Source organism: Mus musculus, chromosome 2 (genome assembly GCF_000001635.26).
Source record: "Mus musculus strain C57BL/6J chromosome 2, GRCm38.p6 C57BL/6J".
Taxonomy (NCBI): domain Eukaryota; kingdom Metazoa; phylum Chordata; class Mammalia; order Rodentia; family Muridae; genus Mus; species Mus musculus.
The window spans coordinates 101,884,352-101,902,028 of NC_000068.7; the positions used below are offsets into that span (position 1 = coordinate 101,884,352).

General features: G+C 45.1%; 1 protein-coding gene across 1 annotated transcript; it reads left to right on the forward strand.

Annotated features, from left to right (window-relative positions):
- Positions 1-1,910: 1,910 nt before the first annotated feature.
- Commd9 (COMM domain containing 9) lies at positions 1,911-17,288 on the forward strand. The gene is made up of 6 exons (NM_029635.3): positions 1,911-1,968; positions 10,784-10,909; positions 12,689-12,828; positions 14,517-14,551; positions 15,518-15,621; positions 16,577-17,288. The coding sequence occupies exons 1-6, from the start codon at positions 1,918-1,920 to the stop codon at positions 16,715-16,717; spliced, it is 597 nt and encodes a 198-aa protein (NP_083911.1). The 5' UTR covers positions 1,911-1,917; the 3' UTR covers positions 16,718-17,288.
- Positions 17,289-17,677: the final 389 nt, after the last annotated feature.

A 17,677-nucleotide genomic window follows, 5' to 3' on the forward strand; every position in this document is an offset into this window, starting at 1 on the left:
TATAACAAACATGTCTGCCCTTATTCCTACACAGCTGCTCAGCTTCCAAGTTTAGAATTTTTGGAAGCTTTTTACTTGACCTTTTTATCAGGCTGATATCTGGCACGCTTCACATCGTCTCCTGCCAAGTTCTGAGCACTTACAGTTCTCTGACTAATGGTTATAAGTTTGGTTAGCAGCATCTGGAACACTGGTGGTGGAGTCTGAGGTAGCATTTGCAGCAGCTGCTGAAGCTGCTCCCAGACAACAGGATGCATCAGATTGGTCTATACTCTTAGCACATTCCCTGAATCCCTGGTAACTGTTATCCACTGGTAACCCTCCACCAGGCTGGGTTTATTCAAGGAAGAATGACATCTTTAAAGTCAGGTAGCTTGGGAAGCCAGATCCTTCCTTCACAGGTTTCTGTTTCTTTCTTAGTTCTGGAAGCCTGTTCTTGAAGTTGGAGTCACTCCCCATCTTGCAGTTGAAGTAGATACAGTACCCAGCAAAGAGGGCAAGTGCCAGGGGAAATGGCTGCTTTGGCTGTCATCATTGCCCCATCTGGATGTCAGCTTTCCCTAGTAGCTGGCAAACAGTAGTTAGTACCTCATTCTGGAAGCTCACAGCCTGCAGCCACTTTGAATCAAGACATGGAAAGGCTACACCTAAAGACTTATACAATATTTCAAAGCCAGAAAGCCTGGGATGGCTCAGTTGAGTTGTTATGCTTTCAATTTCTCAAGTGCATTGGTTACTGGTGTGTCACTGTGACAGGAACTAGATGGAAACAACTTAGAGGAGGAAGATTTATTCTGGTTCATGGTTTCAGAAGTTGTAGTCCAACATGGCAGAGCAGGGTGGCAATAATGTACAGCCAAGACTTCTTACACAGCAGCAGACAAGACACCATGCAATCAGGCCAGAACCAGAAGCAGCATAACCCCCAAAGGCCTGCCACTAGAGACCTTCACTAGCAAGGTCCCAGATCCTAAGGGTTCTAACATTCAGCAGTCCCACAAAGCTAGGGTCCAAGTGACCACAGGATGAACCTGCAAAACAGATTTCAGACTCAACCCATAGCAAGGTTGTAGTTAAGCCTTTGACCCAGCGACTGCCACTTTCAGACTCTCTGAAGACTGGAGGGTCTGCCTCTGAGGAAGGTGTTGGCAGGTCTTGCTGCATGACCCTCAACACTCAGTTTTAAGGGAAAGAATGCAGACAGAAGAGACCGTGCCGGAGGTGCACAGAGCTAAGATAGTCAATATCTTCACACGCCTTCTTCCTTTCTAACCCCTTTCCTAATCAGCTGCCCTTCAAACCAGACCTCTTCTTGGACCACAGGAAAGTTACTAAGAACCCTAAGTGACTTAGCTTGACTGTCTGGATAAGGCTAGTTACAAAGGCTCCTATCTCTCCACAAACAGAGAAGAAACTATATGCCTTGAAGCGTTGTTTTTTGTTTTTTGTTTTTTTTGTTTTGTTTTGTTTTTAGGGAGTACTGCAGGCATGTGAGCGTGTGTGTGTGTGTGTGTGTGTGTGTGTGTGTGAATTCCAAGAATTCAAATAGGCAAAGCTTCATTTAAATCCAGATGGTGAGTAGGCCGATCTCTTCTGGGCATCTAAGTTGCCAAGGTGTCTGCCAAGTCTGCAGGTGCATTCACCAGATCAGCCAGCCTACCCAGAGGGGCAAAGGCAAAACCAGTTTCCCTGACCTAGGATGTCCAGCCAGTTGTTCCCTGGAAATCATTCTATATCCGAGTTCTCTCAGTATCTCAGCCCTCTGGTCTTTGAGCTTAGTCATACAGGAGGAAGACTTCCTGGTTCTTTGCACGCCGTTCCCGCCAGCCACGGTGAAGAACTACAACTCCCAGCATGTCCTGCGAGGGGTCACGAGGCACGCTCCGCTTGCTCCGGCTGTCACGTGACTCCAGAAAGATGGCGGCCTTGACAGCAGAGCATTTCGTGGCGCTCCAGAGCCTACTGAAGGTATCTTGAAGGGGTGGGGACGCGTGCGGCCACCGTCTTAGGGTCTGGGACTTGGTGCAAAGCAAGAATTGGGAATAAACCGGCCCTGACTTGGAGCATTGTCCCACTCCCACCCTACCCGCCGCGCGTCAGTGCTTCTTTGTGTGACCCTGAGAAAATCGTTCAGCCTTTCTGAGCTTTTAAACAGGAGCAACAAAATTAATCACGCCCAGATATTAAGGTGGAAGTAAAAATCAGATAGTCGATGTAAATACACCCAAGAATTAGTGACCACGAGTGGTTTTATAGATTGGAGCACTTGGGTGACAGTCACCAGTTCCCATTTCATCCCAGTCTTTACGCCTCTCTCAGGGAAATTCTCTCCTTCTTGTCACCCTAGTACTTCTAGGGACGTCATAAAGTTTGAGTTACTCCTTAGAAGGGTGGCTTTGCATTCCCTCTTAGGACTTATTACTAGTGTGCACACACCATGGATGTCTTTGTGTTCTCTTCTGAGGAACATGATTTCTGTTTCTTCTTGTTTTCCTTTCTTCTCTCTTATCCAGTTGAAGATCAGAAATGATCCTCGTGACACTGTCATTATAAGTCACACATATAATGCCCTTTCCGTTATCCATCTTCCTAGTGTGCATTTGCTCAGTCCACTCCTGAGCACTTTGACTTCATTGTTCACAAGCCTATGCCAACAAGAACAAGACCTGGCACCCAGTATGTGCCGAAGAAATAGCTATGAAGGGCTTTAGTATAGTGGAGCTGTGACTAGGATCCAAGAGTTCTCCTTAGCAGCTTTTTCTCTTCCTTGTGGTTGATTTAAGCCATTCCTTTTCCATGCTTGCTTGTCTTGGGACATTTTCTTTTCCTTGGTAAGTTTTGGAAAATAACATATAGCATACTGAAATCATTAGTAATTCCCTTAATGACTACACACTCATGTAGCCAACACCAGACCACAGACTGAGACACCAGTACCCCCAGTGCCTCCCTGGTTACTTACTTCACTTGCCTTCCCAACAGTGCATAGCTTCGGACACCATGTACTATTACTCAGTCTCTGAACTCCACAGAAATGGAACACTTCTTCATATCAGTGTTCACATCTGGCTTCCAGTCATGATTGTAGCAATAGCTCATTTTCACTGCTCTATTGTTTAAATACACTTTATTAAAAGCTAACTATAATATCTCCTGTAGTTGTGGGAAATAATGCAGAGAGATTTTTGTCCCATGTTCCTTAATGGTGACTTCCTGGATATCTACAGAACAATATCACAGTTGGGGTATTTACATTGATCCAGTAAAGCTCCAAGGCATAGCTATCTATGTAAGACCCCTGGGTTGACATCTTACAGCCAAGCTCACTTGCAGTTGGCCTCCAGAATTCCTTGACACTTCAACATTCTTGTATCATTAGTTTTCATTTCAAGAACGTTTGTAAATCTTGGTGTAGATGATGTTTGTGGATTGGCTTTCCTCACTAAGCCTAATTCTCAAGCTGTAGATCGAAACCCCTTTGTGGTTGCATATCAGTTTTCCTGAATAGCAGATATTTACATCACGATATAAACTATGAAATAGCAATAAAATAATGTTATGGTTGGGGTCACCACAACGTGAGGGACTGTATTAAAGGGTTGCAGCATTAGGAAGACCGAGAGACCACTACTCCAGAGAGAATCATACAAATCATAGGTATTCACAATTGCTTCCTTTTTATTTCTTCGAAGTATTCTGTAGTGTATTCTATTTGTTTGCTCATTGGTCTGTTGAAAAAGGCATAAAGAGTACTTCTAGTACTCAGCTTTACAGATGAAGTTCCTAGGCCATCTGGAAATTATACGATTTAAAGACATCTCCAAACTTTTCCAGAGTACCTGCTCTACTTTACACGTATATTTGTATCAGCATCAACATTTGGGGTTGTCAGTATATCCTATCTGAATCATTCTGATAAGTGTTTCTCGGCTCTGTGTGTGTCTACATTTGTGTTTGTGGGTGTGGACATGTGGTCAGAGGACAAGCTCCGGTGTCAGTTCTGCCTTCAGTCTTGCTGGAGGTTTTCTCATCCTTTACTGCAACATGCACCAGGCTTATGCCCGTGAGCTTCTTAGAATTCTCTTTCTGCTTATTATTTTCAGACGGGGCCTTAGGACTTCAGGCATGTGCCCTACTTAAGCTTTTGTGTGTCTTCTGGGGATCCATCAAGTCATCGAGCAAGTGCTTTACCCACTAAGCTGTGTCCCAGCCCTATCTATCTATCTATCTATCTATCTATCTATCTATCTATCTATCTTTTATATTTGAGTCTGTAATCCACACTGAGCCGATTTTGTATAAAATATATGATACATAGGTTGAGTGTGCTTAGTTTAACGTCAAATTGTTTCAGGTCTGTTTGTGAAAAAGAAGATTTTTCTTCCACTGAATTGCTTTTGCAATTCAAGAATCCCTTGGACGTATTTGTGTTGGTTTGTTTTGGGGTCTCTGTTGCGCTGTTTTGCCTCCTCATCCCTCTGTGTGAACACAGGCTTGATTGTCCTAACTGTATAATAAATCTTGACATTAGACCAATCCCTCCTACTTTATTGTTCTTTCTCAGATTGCGTTGGCTAGGGGTGAAGCTCAGCCAGTAAATCGGGTGTCATGCAAGTGTGAGATGTGAGTGTGATACCTGGACCCCAAGTGAAAAAGACAACATGATGGTGTGCACTTGTAACCCTAGTGTGCTGGGGCAGGCTAGGCATCCTTGGCTGTGTGGCTGGTCTAGACCAGTGAAAGAACTTGTTTTAAGGAGCAAAGTGAATGGGGCCCGAGGACCCACGAGAGATCGTCTTCCGCCTCCACGTGTGTGTACACACATGCATCTCCCAACACACTGACAGGCACATGCACGCTTGCAAGCACTGCTAGCTGCTCTACTCCTTTGCCTTTCACTATGCATTTTAAAATCCTTTTTTTTTGTTTGTTTGTTTGTTTTTTTTTGTTTTTGTTTTTTAGAGACAGGGTTTCTCTGTGTAGCCCTGGCTGTCCTGGAACTCACTTTGTAGACCAGGCTGGCCTCGAACTCAGAAATCCGCCTGCCTCTGCCTCGCATTTTAAAATCTTGTCGGCTATATCGAACACAAACTCGCTTAGATTTTGATAGGAATTGTGTTGAACAAATGTGTCAATTAGGGGGAAGCTGCTCTCATTGGGATATTAATCTCCCAGAAGATAAACTTGCTGTATCTCCATATTTATCTCATCTTCTCTGTGATCTTTTGTCTGCGATGTGTAGTCATAGCCCAGACGTACTAGGGTTCATTCCCGGGCCAATTGCAAATGACCCTTTTCAGTTATGTGTACACGTCCGTTACGTGCACAGACAGAGCCCAGATTAAGTTGGTTCAACTTGTAACTGTTTTACCTTACAACAGTATGACAGTAGAAGCATTGGATCAGACTGATGCATTGGATTTGGATCACCTGCTCTGCAGCATGTACGGAAGATGCTGGCGATGCCAGGCAGCAGTTCCTCCACGCCCTGGAGCTAGGCAGCATTCAGTGTAGAAAACCAGTGCTACCCAGGAACAGTCACCAAACCACGGTATTCCGTAGGTTAGGTGGACTATATGTATTTTCTTTCTTTCTTTCTTTCTTTCTTTCTTTTTTCTATATGTATTTTCTAATTAAGGTATTTTAAAAGTAATTATTTATTTTTTATTGTATGTACATTGGCGTTCAGCCTGCCTGCGTGTCTGTGTGAGAGTGTCAGATCTTGGAGTTACATACAGTTGTGAGCCACCATGTGGGTGCTGGGAATTGAATCTGGGTCCTCTGGAAGAGCAGTCAGTGCTCTTAACCACTGAGCCATCTCTCCAGCCCCTCTAATTAGGGTATTTTAAAAACCATTTTCTTGGTTTTGTGTGTGTGTGGATCTCACATCATGCACCCCAATCCCGCTCATGTCCCCTGGAACCTGAAATATCTTGTGGTGGAGCTGCAGTGTGTCGCAGTGTGTCCTACAGCATTCCCTTTGGTCACACTTCTTTGCTTGCAAATGCTAATTAGGGTATTTTAAAGGCAGGAAGACATCCCATGCTACTTTAAGGGGTGCCTGTGCATAGAAATAAAGCTGACTTTTGTGTGTTGATTTTATATCTCCAAACTTGTTAGACTCACTTACACTAGGTTTTGGCAATGTTTTGGGGTTTTTGGTTGGTGTGTGTGTGTGTGTGTGTGTGTGTGTGTGTGTGTGCAACCAACTTGCAGAGGTTGGTTCTCTCCTCCCACCGTGTACGTCCTCAGAGTCAGACTCAGGCTTTGCAGCACTTGCCTTTCTTTACCTGACAAACCATCGCCCTAGGAGAGAGGATTGTTTGTTTGTTTGTTTGTTTGTTTGTTTGTTTAGGTTTTAAAAATCCTAATGTTTAATTTTATCAGGCATTTTTCTTGCTTTAAGATGTGTGCCAGCCTCCCTTGATCTGTTAAGATTGTGAGTTATATAGATTTTCAAATATTTAGCCAGATTTAGATCCCCAGAGTAAATCCCATCTGCCCATAGTATATAATCCCTTTTATGTATTCTTTATATGTTGTTCATTTCTATATGCTAATATTTTGCTGAGTATTTCTGTGTCAGTTTTTATGAGAAGATGCTGATCTGTAATATCCAAACTGTCTGGTTTGAATATTAAGGTAATTTTACCCATAAAATACATTGGAAACAGTTCCCCTTTCCTCTGTTCTCTAAAAGAGATTTATAGAATTGATATTTTTAATCTTGAGATGTTTGTTAGAATTCTTTAGTGAAAAATGCCTTGGTCTAGAGATTTCTTTTTCTGAGTTAACGTTGTGGATTCAATTTCCTGACTCATGACAGCTGTCACATATCTGTTTCATATGAGGGCACCGTGATGGTGTTTTTGAGTAATTGGTCCATTTGTGGGAGCCGTCGGGTTTGTGTGTAGCTCCCCTTAGCCTTTCACTGTCTGGCTCATCATTCTTGCCAGCTCTTTGTTTCACTCACCCCCTGTCCTCTTACTGGGGAAGCGTTACACGGATGTCAATTAGAATGATGGATGGTGTTGCTGAGTTCTTCTGTATCCTGTTTCATATCTGGCTGGTTCTATCGGTTGCTGAAGGAGGGGTGTTGCTGTGCCTGTAGTGTTTGGGAAGTCACCTGCTTCTCCTTACAGTTCTTCCAGTTACTGCTTGTGATTTGCAGTCCTCTTGCTGGGTTCATACTCACTCTGGATGTCTTCATGGTGGACAGAATCTTGAAGCATTTTATAATATGGTCCTGATAATTTCCTTCTTGCAGAGCATGCTTTATCTGGCTTCGGTGTGGCCATTCTTGCATTCCCTTGATTAATGTTGAATGGCATTCTTCATCCATCCATCTACCTGTAGCCTGCCCATATACTTGAAAGGAGAACCTCGTATTTAGCATTTAATATTTTTCACCCACTCTGCCAATTTCTTATTTTAATTAGAATATTGAAGTCAGATAATATAAATACTACCATGCTAGGACTTAAATCTGTTCTTTTTTTTCTGCTCATTCTTTATTTTATTTTTCTTTTTTACATTTCTCTTTTCTCATGGGTTATTTGAACATTTTTAAAAGAATTCTATTTTGAGGGCTAGGAAGATGGCTGAATGGGTAAGAGTGCTTGCCGTGCAAGCATGAGAGCCAGAGTTTGAATCTCCAGCACTCACTTAAAAAAGCTATACATGGTCACACAGCTTCCTGTAATGAGAGCACAGTAGAGTTCAGGGACAGGAGGTCTCGAGGCTTCTGGCTGCCAGCCTAGCTCCAGCTGCAGTGAGAGACCTTGTCTGAAGGGAATAAGGAGGAGAGTAATGAAGCAGGACGCTGCACATCCTTGTGTACACACACTCACACACACAGACACACACACTTCTGTACATAGTGGCACACACATATAACACACACATATGAACACATACGCGGACATGCACACATACACATACTCTTACACACCTGTACACACATTGGCACATACACACCTGTACACTCCTATACACATATACACACAGACACACATTCCCATGCGCACACACACATATACACCCACATACACATATGTATGCACAGACACATTCACACACATGCATACATACATGTTCACATGCGCACACAGAATTTTATATTATCTGGGGTTCTGATGCACTTGTTTTTAAAGAATTATTTATTTAGTTTATGTATGTGAGTACACTGTAGCTGTCCTCAGACACACCAGAAGAGGGCATCAGATCTCATTACAGATGATTGTGAGCCACCATGCGGTTGCTGGGAATTGAACTCAGAACCTCTGGAAGAGCAGTCAGTGCTCTCAACTGCTGAGCCATCTCTCCAGCCCTTGATGCATTTTTTAATAGAGCCTTTTCCAGTCACACTATGTGTAGATAGTTTATCATAGTCTGTTGGTGTCACCATTATATCTCAGGATGAAATCTTATAACACATTCATATTAAATATTTTTTCTATTACACTTAAAGCTCCACCAAACAGTATTATAATTTTTACTTTATCCTTCAAATGTAATACAGAAAATGTTTTGGTTTTTTTTTTTTTTTTTTTTTTTACATCTTTACCTGTTCTTTTCTATTTTGTGGTGTAGGAAATCTATAAAAGCACTGAAAATCTATAAAACCATCGTCAGAAGGTTGCAGAAGACTAAAGAAAAGTGCCAGGCATGTGTTGGTGCTCGAGGTGCCGGCATCAGCTTGTGGAGCTCACATACCACTCTAACAGTTCTGTGTGTCCCTAGGATGCTAGAAATCTGGGGGGAAGAGGCCAGGGTTGCTCAGGGCACTATGCAGTAACGATCAGAGGTGGTTTCAGTCAGGTCGCTGTGGCTCCCCATACTTCGGCCATTCCTTTTCTGTCAAACCCTTGCCGTAGTCGTCCTGCACGGCAGATCGTCTGACACGCTGGCTTGGTTTCCTTCATTCCTGGTAGACATTTTACTTGCTGGGGTTCTAGGTTGACAGTTCATTCTGCATCTGAGACCTATGCTTTCCTGCCTCTCTGTGTTCCCACATGAAAGCCATTGCTACTCTGAGTGTTTCTTGTAAGGCTTACAATTTTTAAAAAGTTTAATTTCTAGTGTGTCTTAGTATAAGGTTGTTAAATTATACTCTCTAGGGTTCACTTAGGTCCTTGAAATATTTACCATTAAGTCTGTGGTTAAACTTAGAAAGTTTTCTTAAATGTTATCTATCATCTGTCTGCCTGTCTGTCTGTCTGTCTGTCTGTCTGTGTAACTGCTATTTCCACTTCTTTCTTGTTCCCTGACTTCAGTGGTACACTTGTTAGGTCATTGGTGGAGCCCTGCAGGTCCTCCATGCCGAGTTGACTAGTTTTAGCCCGTTTTTCCTCTGCTCGAGCTGGGTAACTTCATACTGCGGCTGCCTTCCATCTCTTGATTCTTTGCTGCCTTTGTCTTCTGAGTGTTTGGGCTGTGTCTCTGGTGCTTTCCATTTTATTATTATTGCTTTCTATTTTTTTGGCAGCTTTTTTGTTTCCAGCATGTTTTTAATTATTGGAATATTGCAATCACAGCTGCATTAAAATATTGGTCAGATCATTTTAATGTTGTCTTCTGAGACATCGTGTCGCCCAAGTTGACCTGCAGCTTGTAATCTTATTTCCTCAGCCTCCTGTGGCATCCGTCTTTTCCTCCTTTTCATTATTCTTAAGACCTTCCTGGCTGCTGGTCACATGGAGATTTCTATTAGAACCTGGACATATTCCTGTTACGTTCTGAGACTGTGTATAGTGCTTAAATCTTGTTGTAGCTGGCTTTTCCCAACACTGCTAAATAGAGAGTCGGGGTGTCTGTTGTCAACTTGACAAAAGCACAAACTAAATAGAGTCATCTAGAAAGACTGAACCTGGATTGAGAAAATGCCTCTATCCAGGTGGCCTGTAGGCAAGACTGTAGGACATTTTCTTGATTAATGATTGATGTGGGATTGGTGCCGCCCCTGGGCAGGTAGTCTTGAAGTTGTATAAGAAAGTAGAAAGCGGGCTGAGCAAGCCATGATGAGCAAGTCAGCAATCATTGCTCCTCTGTGGCCTGTGCTCTAGTTTCTTCCTCCAGGTTCCTGCCTTGGCTTCCCCCTGATTGTGGACTATAACCTGTAAGCCAAATTAACCTTTCCCTCCCCAAGTTGGTTTTGGTCAGTATTTTATCACAGCAAGAGAAAACAGAGTTCTACCTCATTAATTCCATTAGAAGTAGAAGTCCAGACTCCCATAGAGTAGTAGTACAGGCCAGTAGGAATGAAGATCCCAGCTCCCCCCTCGTCCTTCCTGGATACCACTCTAGCAGAGTTGTTTGGGATGCTGTGCTATAGCATCACAGGACTTGCTGATCACAGCGAGGCTTCCTCTCGGCCGTTGCTGGTCCTGGTGATGTATGTTCATAGTTTCTTACGTGACAGTTGTTTTTGGCTGAAGTAGAGTAGTTATTGTTGAAAGTTTTCTGTCTTAGGAAGCTGCCCCTCTAGGGCAAGGTCTGGGATCAGCAAGGCACCAAAACCCTCAGCACCCGCGTTGTTCCCTGGGCCTTATCCTAGCAGGTCTGGCTTCTCCTGCCCCGTGCACAGTTAAGTTAGTTTCCCCTAAGTGCCCAGGGATGTTAGTTGATCTCAACAGGAAGAATATGGAAAGGCGCATCTATCTTCCCAGAAACAGAAGTGTCCTGTGAGCTGTTAGCATCAAACTCTCCAAAGTGTCATAAAATAACCAACACAAATGTTTGCAGACTGTAACTGTGCGTTTACCATCTGTAAATTAACTCCTAGGCCTCCTCAAAAGATGTTGTCCGACAACTGTGCCAAGAAAGCTTCTCCAGTTCATGCCTTGACTCAGAAAGCCTCCTAGATAAGACGTGCTCCAGCTTGTCTGTGCCCCAGGGGGAGGCAGCGCAAGTAAGTGTGCTGAGAAGAGCCCTGAGCCACAGCCCTTACCACTTATTAGCCTTTTTCTTGACTTCCCAACACATCAGTTGACACTGTAGCAAACCAGACAGATTTTAAAAATATTAACAAACTCTAAGGCCTTTGTCTTTAAGCCTTTCTTTATGACACATAAGCCTCCTTATGATAAATAGCCAGTTAGGCCACATTCATTTCAGACTTATTGCCTAGGCAATGTGCAAAAACTGACCTTTTGTGATTGTTGTGCACAGCGTGTGACTTGCGGGTGCTGATGAGTTGTCAGCTGGACAGCTGAGGACAGACCTTGTGGGAGATCATGCTGAGGCACGGGGGCCTGAGTGGCATTAGAGAGTACCCACTGCTGGGCTCAATCAGGCTCCCCCAGGGATGCTGTGTTCCCTACACCCCACGCCTCCACTTCCCTCGGCCCCTGCATGTCTTCTGCTCAGCTCATGTGATTTTCATCAGGCAGCTAAGAGGAGGCCCGAGCGTCTCAAGATAAGCTACATGGCAGTGATGGTTTGTCCGTCCAGGGTGCATTGGCTTGACTAGGTATCTTCATCCAGAGGTGCTGTTACTGTCATTATTTTTCTTTAATCTAGAGCTTTCTTCATAGAAATCAACTATAGGAAAGTAAAAAGCAGAAGTAGGATTGTAGACTTAGTTTGGATACCCTTAAAATATATGCTGAAGCCAGGATTTGGGTACAGCTGGGTGATTCTAGAAAAACAGGAAAGAGTAGGGGAAACTGTAGAGAATGGAGACAAACCCATTACAAAGCAGGTTGATGAGGTGATCACTGCTGACCCCCAATGGCCCCAATGGCCCCAATGGCCGCAAGCTTCACTTCTCTTTGCTTCTGGGCTGTGTCCATTGATGCAGACAGTGTCCATGCTGTCAGATAAAGCTGCAAAGTGGAGAAACAGTCACCTCCAGAGAGCTTTCTTGGGTTCAGCTAAACATGGTTAACTTCATAAGTGAACTCTAAGTTAGATTCTGCTGCAGATCTACAAGGACATGGGATGGTTTGCTGGGAGTGTAGCTCACTGATAGAGTGCTGGCCGCTGTGCAGAAGCCCTGGGTTTGATGTGCAGTGCCTGCGATGATAGAAGGTGGAAACACATAGCCAGGCAGGGTCCAAGACTCCCCTTTCACAGAGGGAGTCGCACACTGAGCAGGAACTGTTTCTCTTTGATCTTCCAGGTGACAGCGTAAGGATAGGGACACGAGCTGCCTTCCACTCTAGATTGAAGTTCTCTCTCCAGGGGAACCAGTGTCTCCTCTAACAACTCAATAAGCACGGGTTCAGAGTCTTGCAAGGAGGGTGCAGCCTCACTCAAGGAAGTGCACCTTAGTGTTTACACAGTCTTCTTAGTCCATTGGGCCAATGCAGGGTTGCCTAGTAACCTAGCTGGATTTCCACTTCTTTCAGGTTACCAGGGAAACAGCATCACAAAGTTAAGTGGAGGTCACATTTCTTCTACAGAAGGCAAAAAGATATTATCCCTTTGCCCACAACTAACAAGTTTCTGACAAGCTGATGGCTTCCTACATCAGGCAGCTGCCTCTGTCTTCTAAAAGTACCAGTGAACTAACAGAGTCATACTGAGTGTCAGCATGTGTTACGGAGGCCCCCACACTGCAGTTAACTCATTAATGTGACTGATAGTGTGCCCCTGGGGTGAGTGTACAGAGCTCCACCCCTGCCCCTCTGCATGCACCCTCCTGCTCCTACCCTTCAGCTACAGGGCTGCCCTCTCTGTCTGACAGCTGCTGCAGGCTCTGCACCACTTCACCAGGCTGGTGGCCTTCCGTGACCTGTCCTCTGCTGAGGCGATTCTGGCTCTCTTTCCGGAAAATTTCCACCAAAACCTCAAAAACCTGCTGACAAAAATCATCGTGGAGCACATGTAAGTGCGTGTGTGTTGAGAGTCCCTCAGACTTTCAGAGTTCTTGTTACTACTGTTCTAGAAATGTAAGTGTTGTGCTTGAAAGTGCATACTGTAATATGATAAATGATGAAAGAAAATAAGAGCCTGTAACCCCACACCCAGAGCTTAATTGCCTTAATGGAAAGCTGTTCATCCCTTTGCTTATTTCTGTTATTTGAGGAAGAGTCTCATGTAGCTGAGACTGGCCTTGAACTCCCTTTTTGGCCAAGGATGACATTGAACTTGTGGTCCTTCTACTGCCACTTCCCAAGTGCTGGGCTCCCACTCCTGGCTTGAAGGGGAGAACTGGGCTGCTTCTCTCTGCATACATACGGAGAAGCTGATCTTCCGGTTTTGTTTTTAGCAGACAGGACCTTGCCATTTCAGAGCTTACTTATTTTCAGCAAACTATTAATATTGGTGACACTTCAGTAAATGACCTGAGGGTTATTTTTAATAGTTAAATGTAAAATATAGTCTAGTCCATGGAGGAATTCAGTGTCATTTTTAAAAATTCCTTAAGGTTAGCCATTTAAAATATTGGCAGTTTCTCCCCAAAAAAACTTGTTATGTATGCAGTTATTCACTTACTGGCTTAAAGGCTCTGTGCATACTGGGACATACTGGGTTTTGCCTTATATTGTCAAGTTGCCTGCAATACATTGTTCCAACGTGGTGGTGGTGTTGTTGTTGTTACTTATGTTTTTGGTGGCCATTTGTTTGTGTGAGACTAGGTCTCCCAGTGTAGCCGAGGTTAGCCCTGTGTGTGGAGCCTCTTGTGCCTGCTGCTGTGACTACAGGCATGCGCCACAAAGCCTGGCCTTGAAGCAGGGAGGTTTCTTGACTTTCCCCAGCTCTATGAATGGGAGACGGTTTCTTATTTTTAGCTTTTAAGTTTTTGATATTAGAAATGTTGAGTGTCTTTTTCCTGTGCTTATTGGCCACTTTTATTTCTTTTGTGAATTGTCTGTGGCTTCTAAGCTGGGAAGATGCTTTTCCACATGAGTCTTAAGTAGCAGTGATTGTTGTGTAGCTGACAGCTCGAAGGGGTCCAGCAGCGGGAACTGGGGATAGTTGTTTACCAAGGGCTTTGTTGCTTACTTAGAACTCTCCCACGTGACCACATTTATTCTGACTGCTTGGCACCTTACTCTGATGCTGCTTGCTCTGGCATGTGTGGCGTGTTTTGCATAAGATGTGGGACTCACGGTAGGTCCTCAGGGAAGGGAGAGTGAACTGGCCTTTTCTGTTTTGTCTTTGAGACCAGTAGCACAAGAAGATAACAACACATTACACGTTCTGTTTTTCTTTAAGGTTGTTTTATTACATTTATTTATTTGGAGGTATGCAGGGCATGCTGTGGTGACACTGAGGTCAGAGGGCAACTTGCAGAACTTAGCTCTCCTTTTTAACCGTATGGGTCCCACAGATTGAACTTGGGCTCCGTCTTAGGGCCACTGCCCTTTTATGCCTTTTTATGTTGGTCTATGTTTTTGTTTTGTTTTCATTTGATTTGGTTTGGTTTGGTTTCCCTAAGCTATGAAAACTAACAGTATTTGGGCCTTGCTATCACCGAGCTTTGCAAAACAATGAAAAACTGCCTCTGAAGGGAGGGCCACAAGCTGGGGACCCTCATTGTTTCTTCCCCATTTTTCCTTCCTAAACAGATCGACTTGGAGAGCTGAAGCCCAAGCAAACCAGAGTGAGTACTGAGGCACCTCCCTCTCCCCTGCCCTGCTTCTCAGTGCCAGCACTGAGTGCCCCAGCCAAGAACTTAACTGCAAATCAAAGAGAACCATTCTAATCCCAAACCCCACTCTGGGTTATACCTTTTAAATTTCACATTAGTATTATCACCACCACCACTACTACTGTTACTATTGATGTTATGATAGAAGCAGGTTGCTAAAGAATGCAGAAACACCCGAGTAGAAAGTGAAGTACTTAAAGTATATGTCAACTAAGACAAAAATAAAATGGGAACAGAGTAGGCTAATAGGAAGGGGAGGAGGAGAGAAAAAGAAGTGGGTGTCAGGTGGAATATGTTTAATATATATGCATACAATGGTGACCTTAGGTTATACACTACCATATACAATGAATAATAACAGTGGGACAATGAGAATTACACGTGTGTTTGATTTGCAAAGAGGAAAGGTGGTTGCGTAAGAGCATGCCGAGTGACTGCCCTCGCACTCACTTTGAGCCAGTCACAGAGCCTGAGGTCTCTGTCAGTGTAGACTCAGACAGCCCTTCCAGCAACCCTACAGTCCAGGCTTCCAGATGCGGAAGCAGGCTCCGGGGCTAGACAAGTAAGGGCCTTGCTTCTAGGAAACAAAGATTCTAGCGCCATTGTTGAAGTTGTCCTTCCTCTACAACTCAGGCCGTGGCTGCATCTCTACCTTGTGTCACTTGTCATTCTGTCCCAACTCCTAGAGTGCCAGTGTCTGGAGATGCACCCACTGGGAGTCGGTGCTAAGGACAGGTGACACCAAGCCGTGTGTAAGGCACAACTTGTAGGTCTCAGGTCCTCCCTGTCTCTTTCTGAGCCTTGCCTGCAGTCAAACGTATTGTGTGTGTACACATTCCTTATAGCCACCTGTCATCAAATCAAAGCTTGGGGAGACAGGTAGTATATAGCCTCTGACCCAAGCTGTCCCCTCCACAGTCTCTCTGCCACGCCTGGTGGACCTGGACTGGAGAGTGGACATCAAAACCTCCTCTGACAACATCAGCCGCATGGCTGTCCCCACCTGCCTGCTCCAGATGAAGGTATGCTCAGTGTCGCACTCCTCAGGAGGCAAGAGGGGATGATAGTGAGTTGGCCTCCCCCTCCCCAGGCATCTAAAACACCAGCAAAGTAAAAAGGATGATAATGCTCCCTCCCAAATGTGGTACTCCTTCACAGATTACACCTGTAGGACCATTGGTCATCATAAATAGTTGTTAAAAGCAGAAGTTTCGGAGGACAGATGCAGAGGTCATTTTTAGATGATGTGCTGACGTCTGAAGGTGTCCGGCTTTAACAGCAGGGTTGCACATGTACGCGTCAGCCCTCGGGATTCCTCAGGTAGTCAGCCACTCACTAGCTTCCTGTCCAGTAGACTTGGGCCATCCCTGCTGTGGCACAGCCCAAGCCACTGTTGGCAGCTGAGTGGCCAGCACTTCCATAGTCACATGCCCTGTCTCATTGTCTTCCCTTCATTGTCCTTTTCTGGAACTCCGTAAGGGCCTGTGCCCATTTAATAGGATTTGGGTAGTTAAAATTAGAAGGGTGCAGTGCTATAGCCACTTCCCCAGGCACCCAGCAACTCAACATCTGTCGATGATGAAGAAGGATCTTTAACAGGTCCCTTTCAAACTATAGTAACATTTCATTTCCTCATTTAAGACTAAATAGTTGTATCTCTGTCCAGTTGCTTTATGCATGCCATAGAGCCCACTTGTCAAAGTGTGGTGTGAACAGGTAGTGTTTTCTCCCATGAGTACTGAGACCCAGTATCGGAGAGGCCAGTGAGCCTCACTCACCCATAGCATGTGAAAAGAAAGTGACTCGGGCCTTTGGAGCATCTCCTTCACTACCTGCTGTAAGGAAGGGAAGGCCAGGGTTCTCTGTTGCACTCAATAGCGACTTCTCTTTAGGAGCCCATACAGCTGGGAAGGGTTCCCTTCCGGGAAGAAACAAAGGCAGGCAGCTTTGACTTTCTGGGCCACGTTCTTCTTGCAGATCCAGGAGGATCCTAGTCTGTGTGGAGAGAAACCCTCCATCTCGGCTGTGACCATGGAGCTGAGCAAAGAGACGCTGGACACCATGTTAGATGGGCTGGGTCGCATTCGGGACCAGCTTTCTGCTGTAGCTAATAAATAAGGCAACCAGCTATTGGCCTGCGAAGGTGTGGTTGTCCGCACAGAGGCTGACGGTGGGCAGACAGTGTGATGGAGGGGCTGCTGCTACTCAGAAGGCTCAGTAGAGGAACGGAAGCCCACGCCCATTGTTCCTCTCTTTTCTTCCTCCTGTTTTTCCTGAAGATGAGAAGAAGCCTCCATCTCTGAGAAGGCCCTGTGTGGTGCTAAGCTACCGCCAGCCGTGGCAGCCCGAGGGAATGTGTTCTTTATCAGCCGCCTGTGCGTGCTGCTGTGGAGAGCTCAGGCCGGCACCGTGGCACTCACCTAGTGAGGTTACCTCCAGCATTAGCTCGGGTGAGCTCACTTCCAGCCCTGGAATACATGGAGGGGATTAGGGGTGAGGCCAGCAGTGCCTGCTCCCCGGCAGAGAGAAGCCAGCAGACAGATAGCAGCACGGTCCCCTCAGACCCTTCTCTGAGCTTGCAGCCCTGCTGGGCCACAGCTCCAGTTCGGAAAACTGGAACACACCATTTGCCACTATTCCCGGGCTAGAAAGTAGAAAGGGTTGGAAATAAATAACGGTGATGGTTCTGACAGTCATGATGCTGGTCGTGGTTCTTTTCGCTTGAGTTTATGTCTTCAGCCCTGTCTACCTCCAACATCTTAATTCCAAGTGAAGCTCACAACTGCATGGTATGAGGTGATACAAGGTTCATGGACCTCACAACTCTCTGCTGTTGTCTGTCATGTGACACAGATAACCAGCGTTAACAGTCAGTGAAGCACTCCTGAGAGTCTAGCCACACAGAACATCTCTCTCGGGTGCCTCACGCCATAGGACCCCATGTCTTTCTCTCCTTCCATATCTCCACAGAACAATGATCCCCACAGTAGCACAGTGCAGCCTGGTGTGTGTGTGTGTGTGTGTGTGTGTGTGTGTGTGTGTGTGTGTGTGCTCTCGCGTGTGCATGCTGCGGGGAAG

What these genes read in the sequence shown, in the direction of transcription:
- Commd9 (NM_029635.3), top strand. Translation starts at nt 1,918, where the DNA reads ATGGCGGCCTTGACAGCAGAGCATTTCGTGGCGCTCCAGAGCCTACTG. An exon ending in CCCAGGGGGAGGCAGCGCAA is followed by an intron (nt 10,910 to 12,688) that starts GTAAGTGTGCTG and finishes TCTGTCTGACAG; the next exon opens with CTGCTGCAGGCTCTGCACCA. An exon ending in TGAAGCCCAAGCAAACCAGA is followed by an intron (nt 14,552 to 15,517) that starts GTGAGTACTGAG and finishes TCCCCTCCACAG; the next exon opens with TCTCTCTGCCACGCCTGGTG.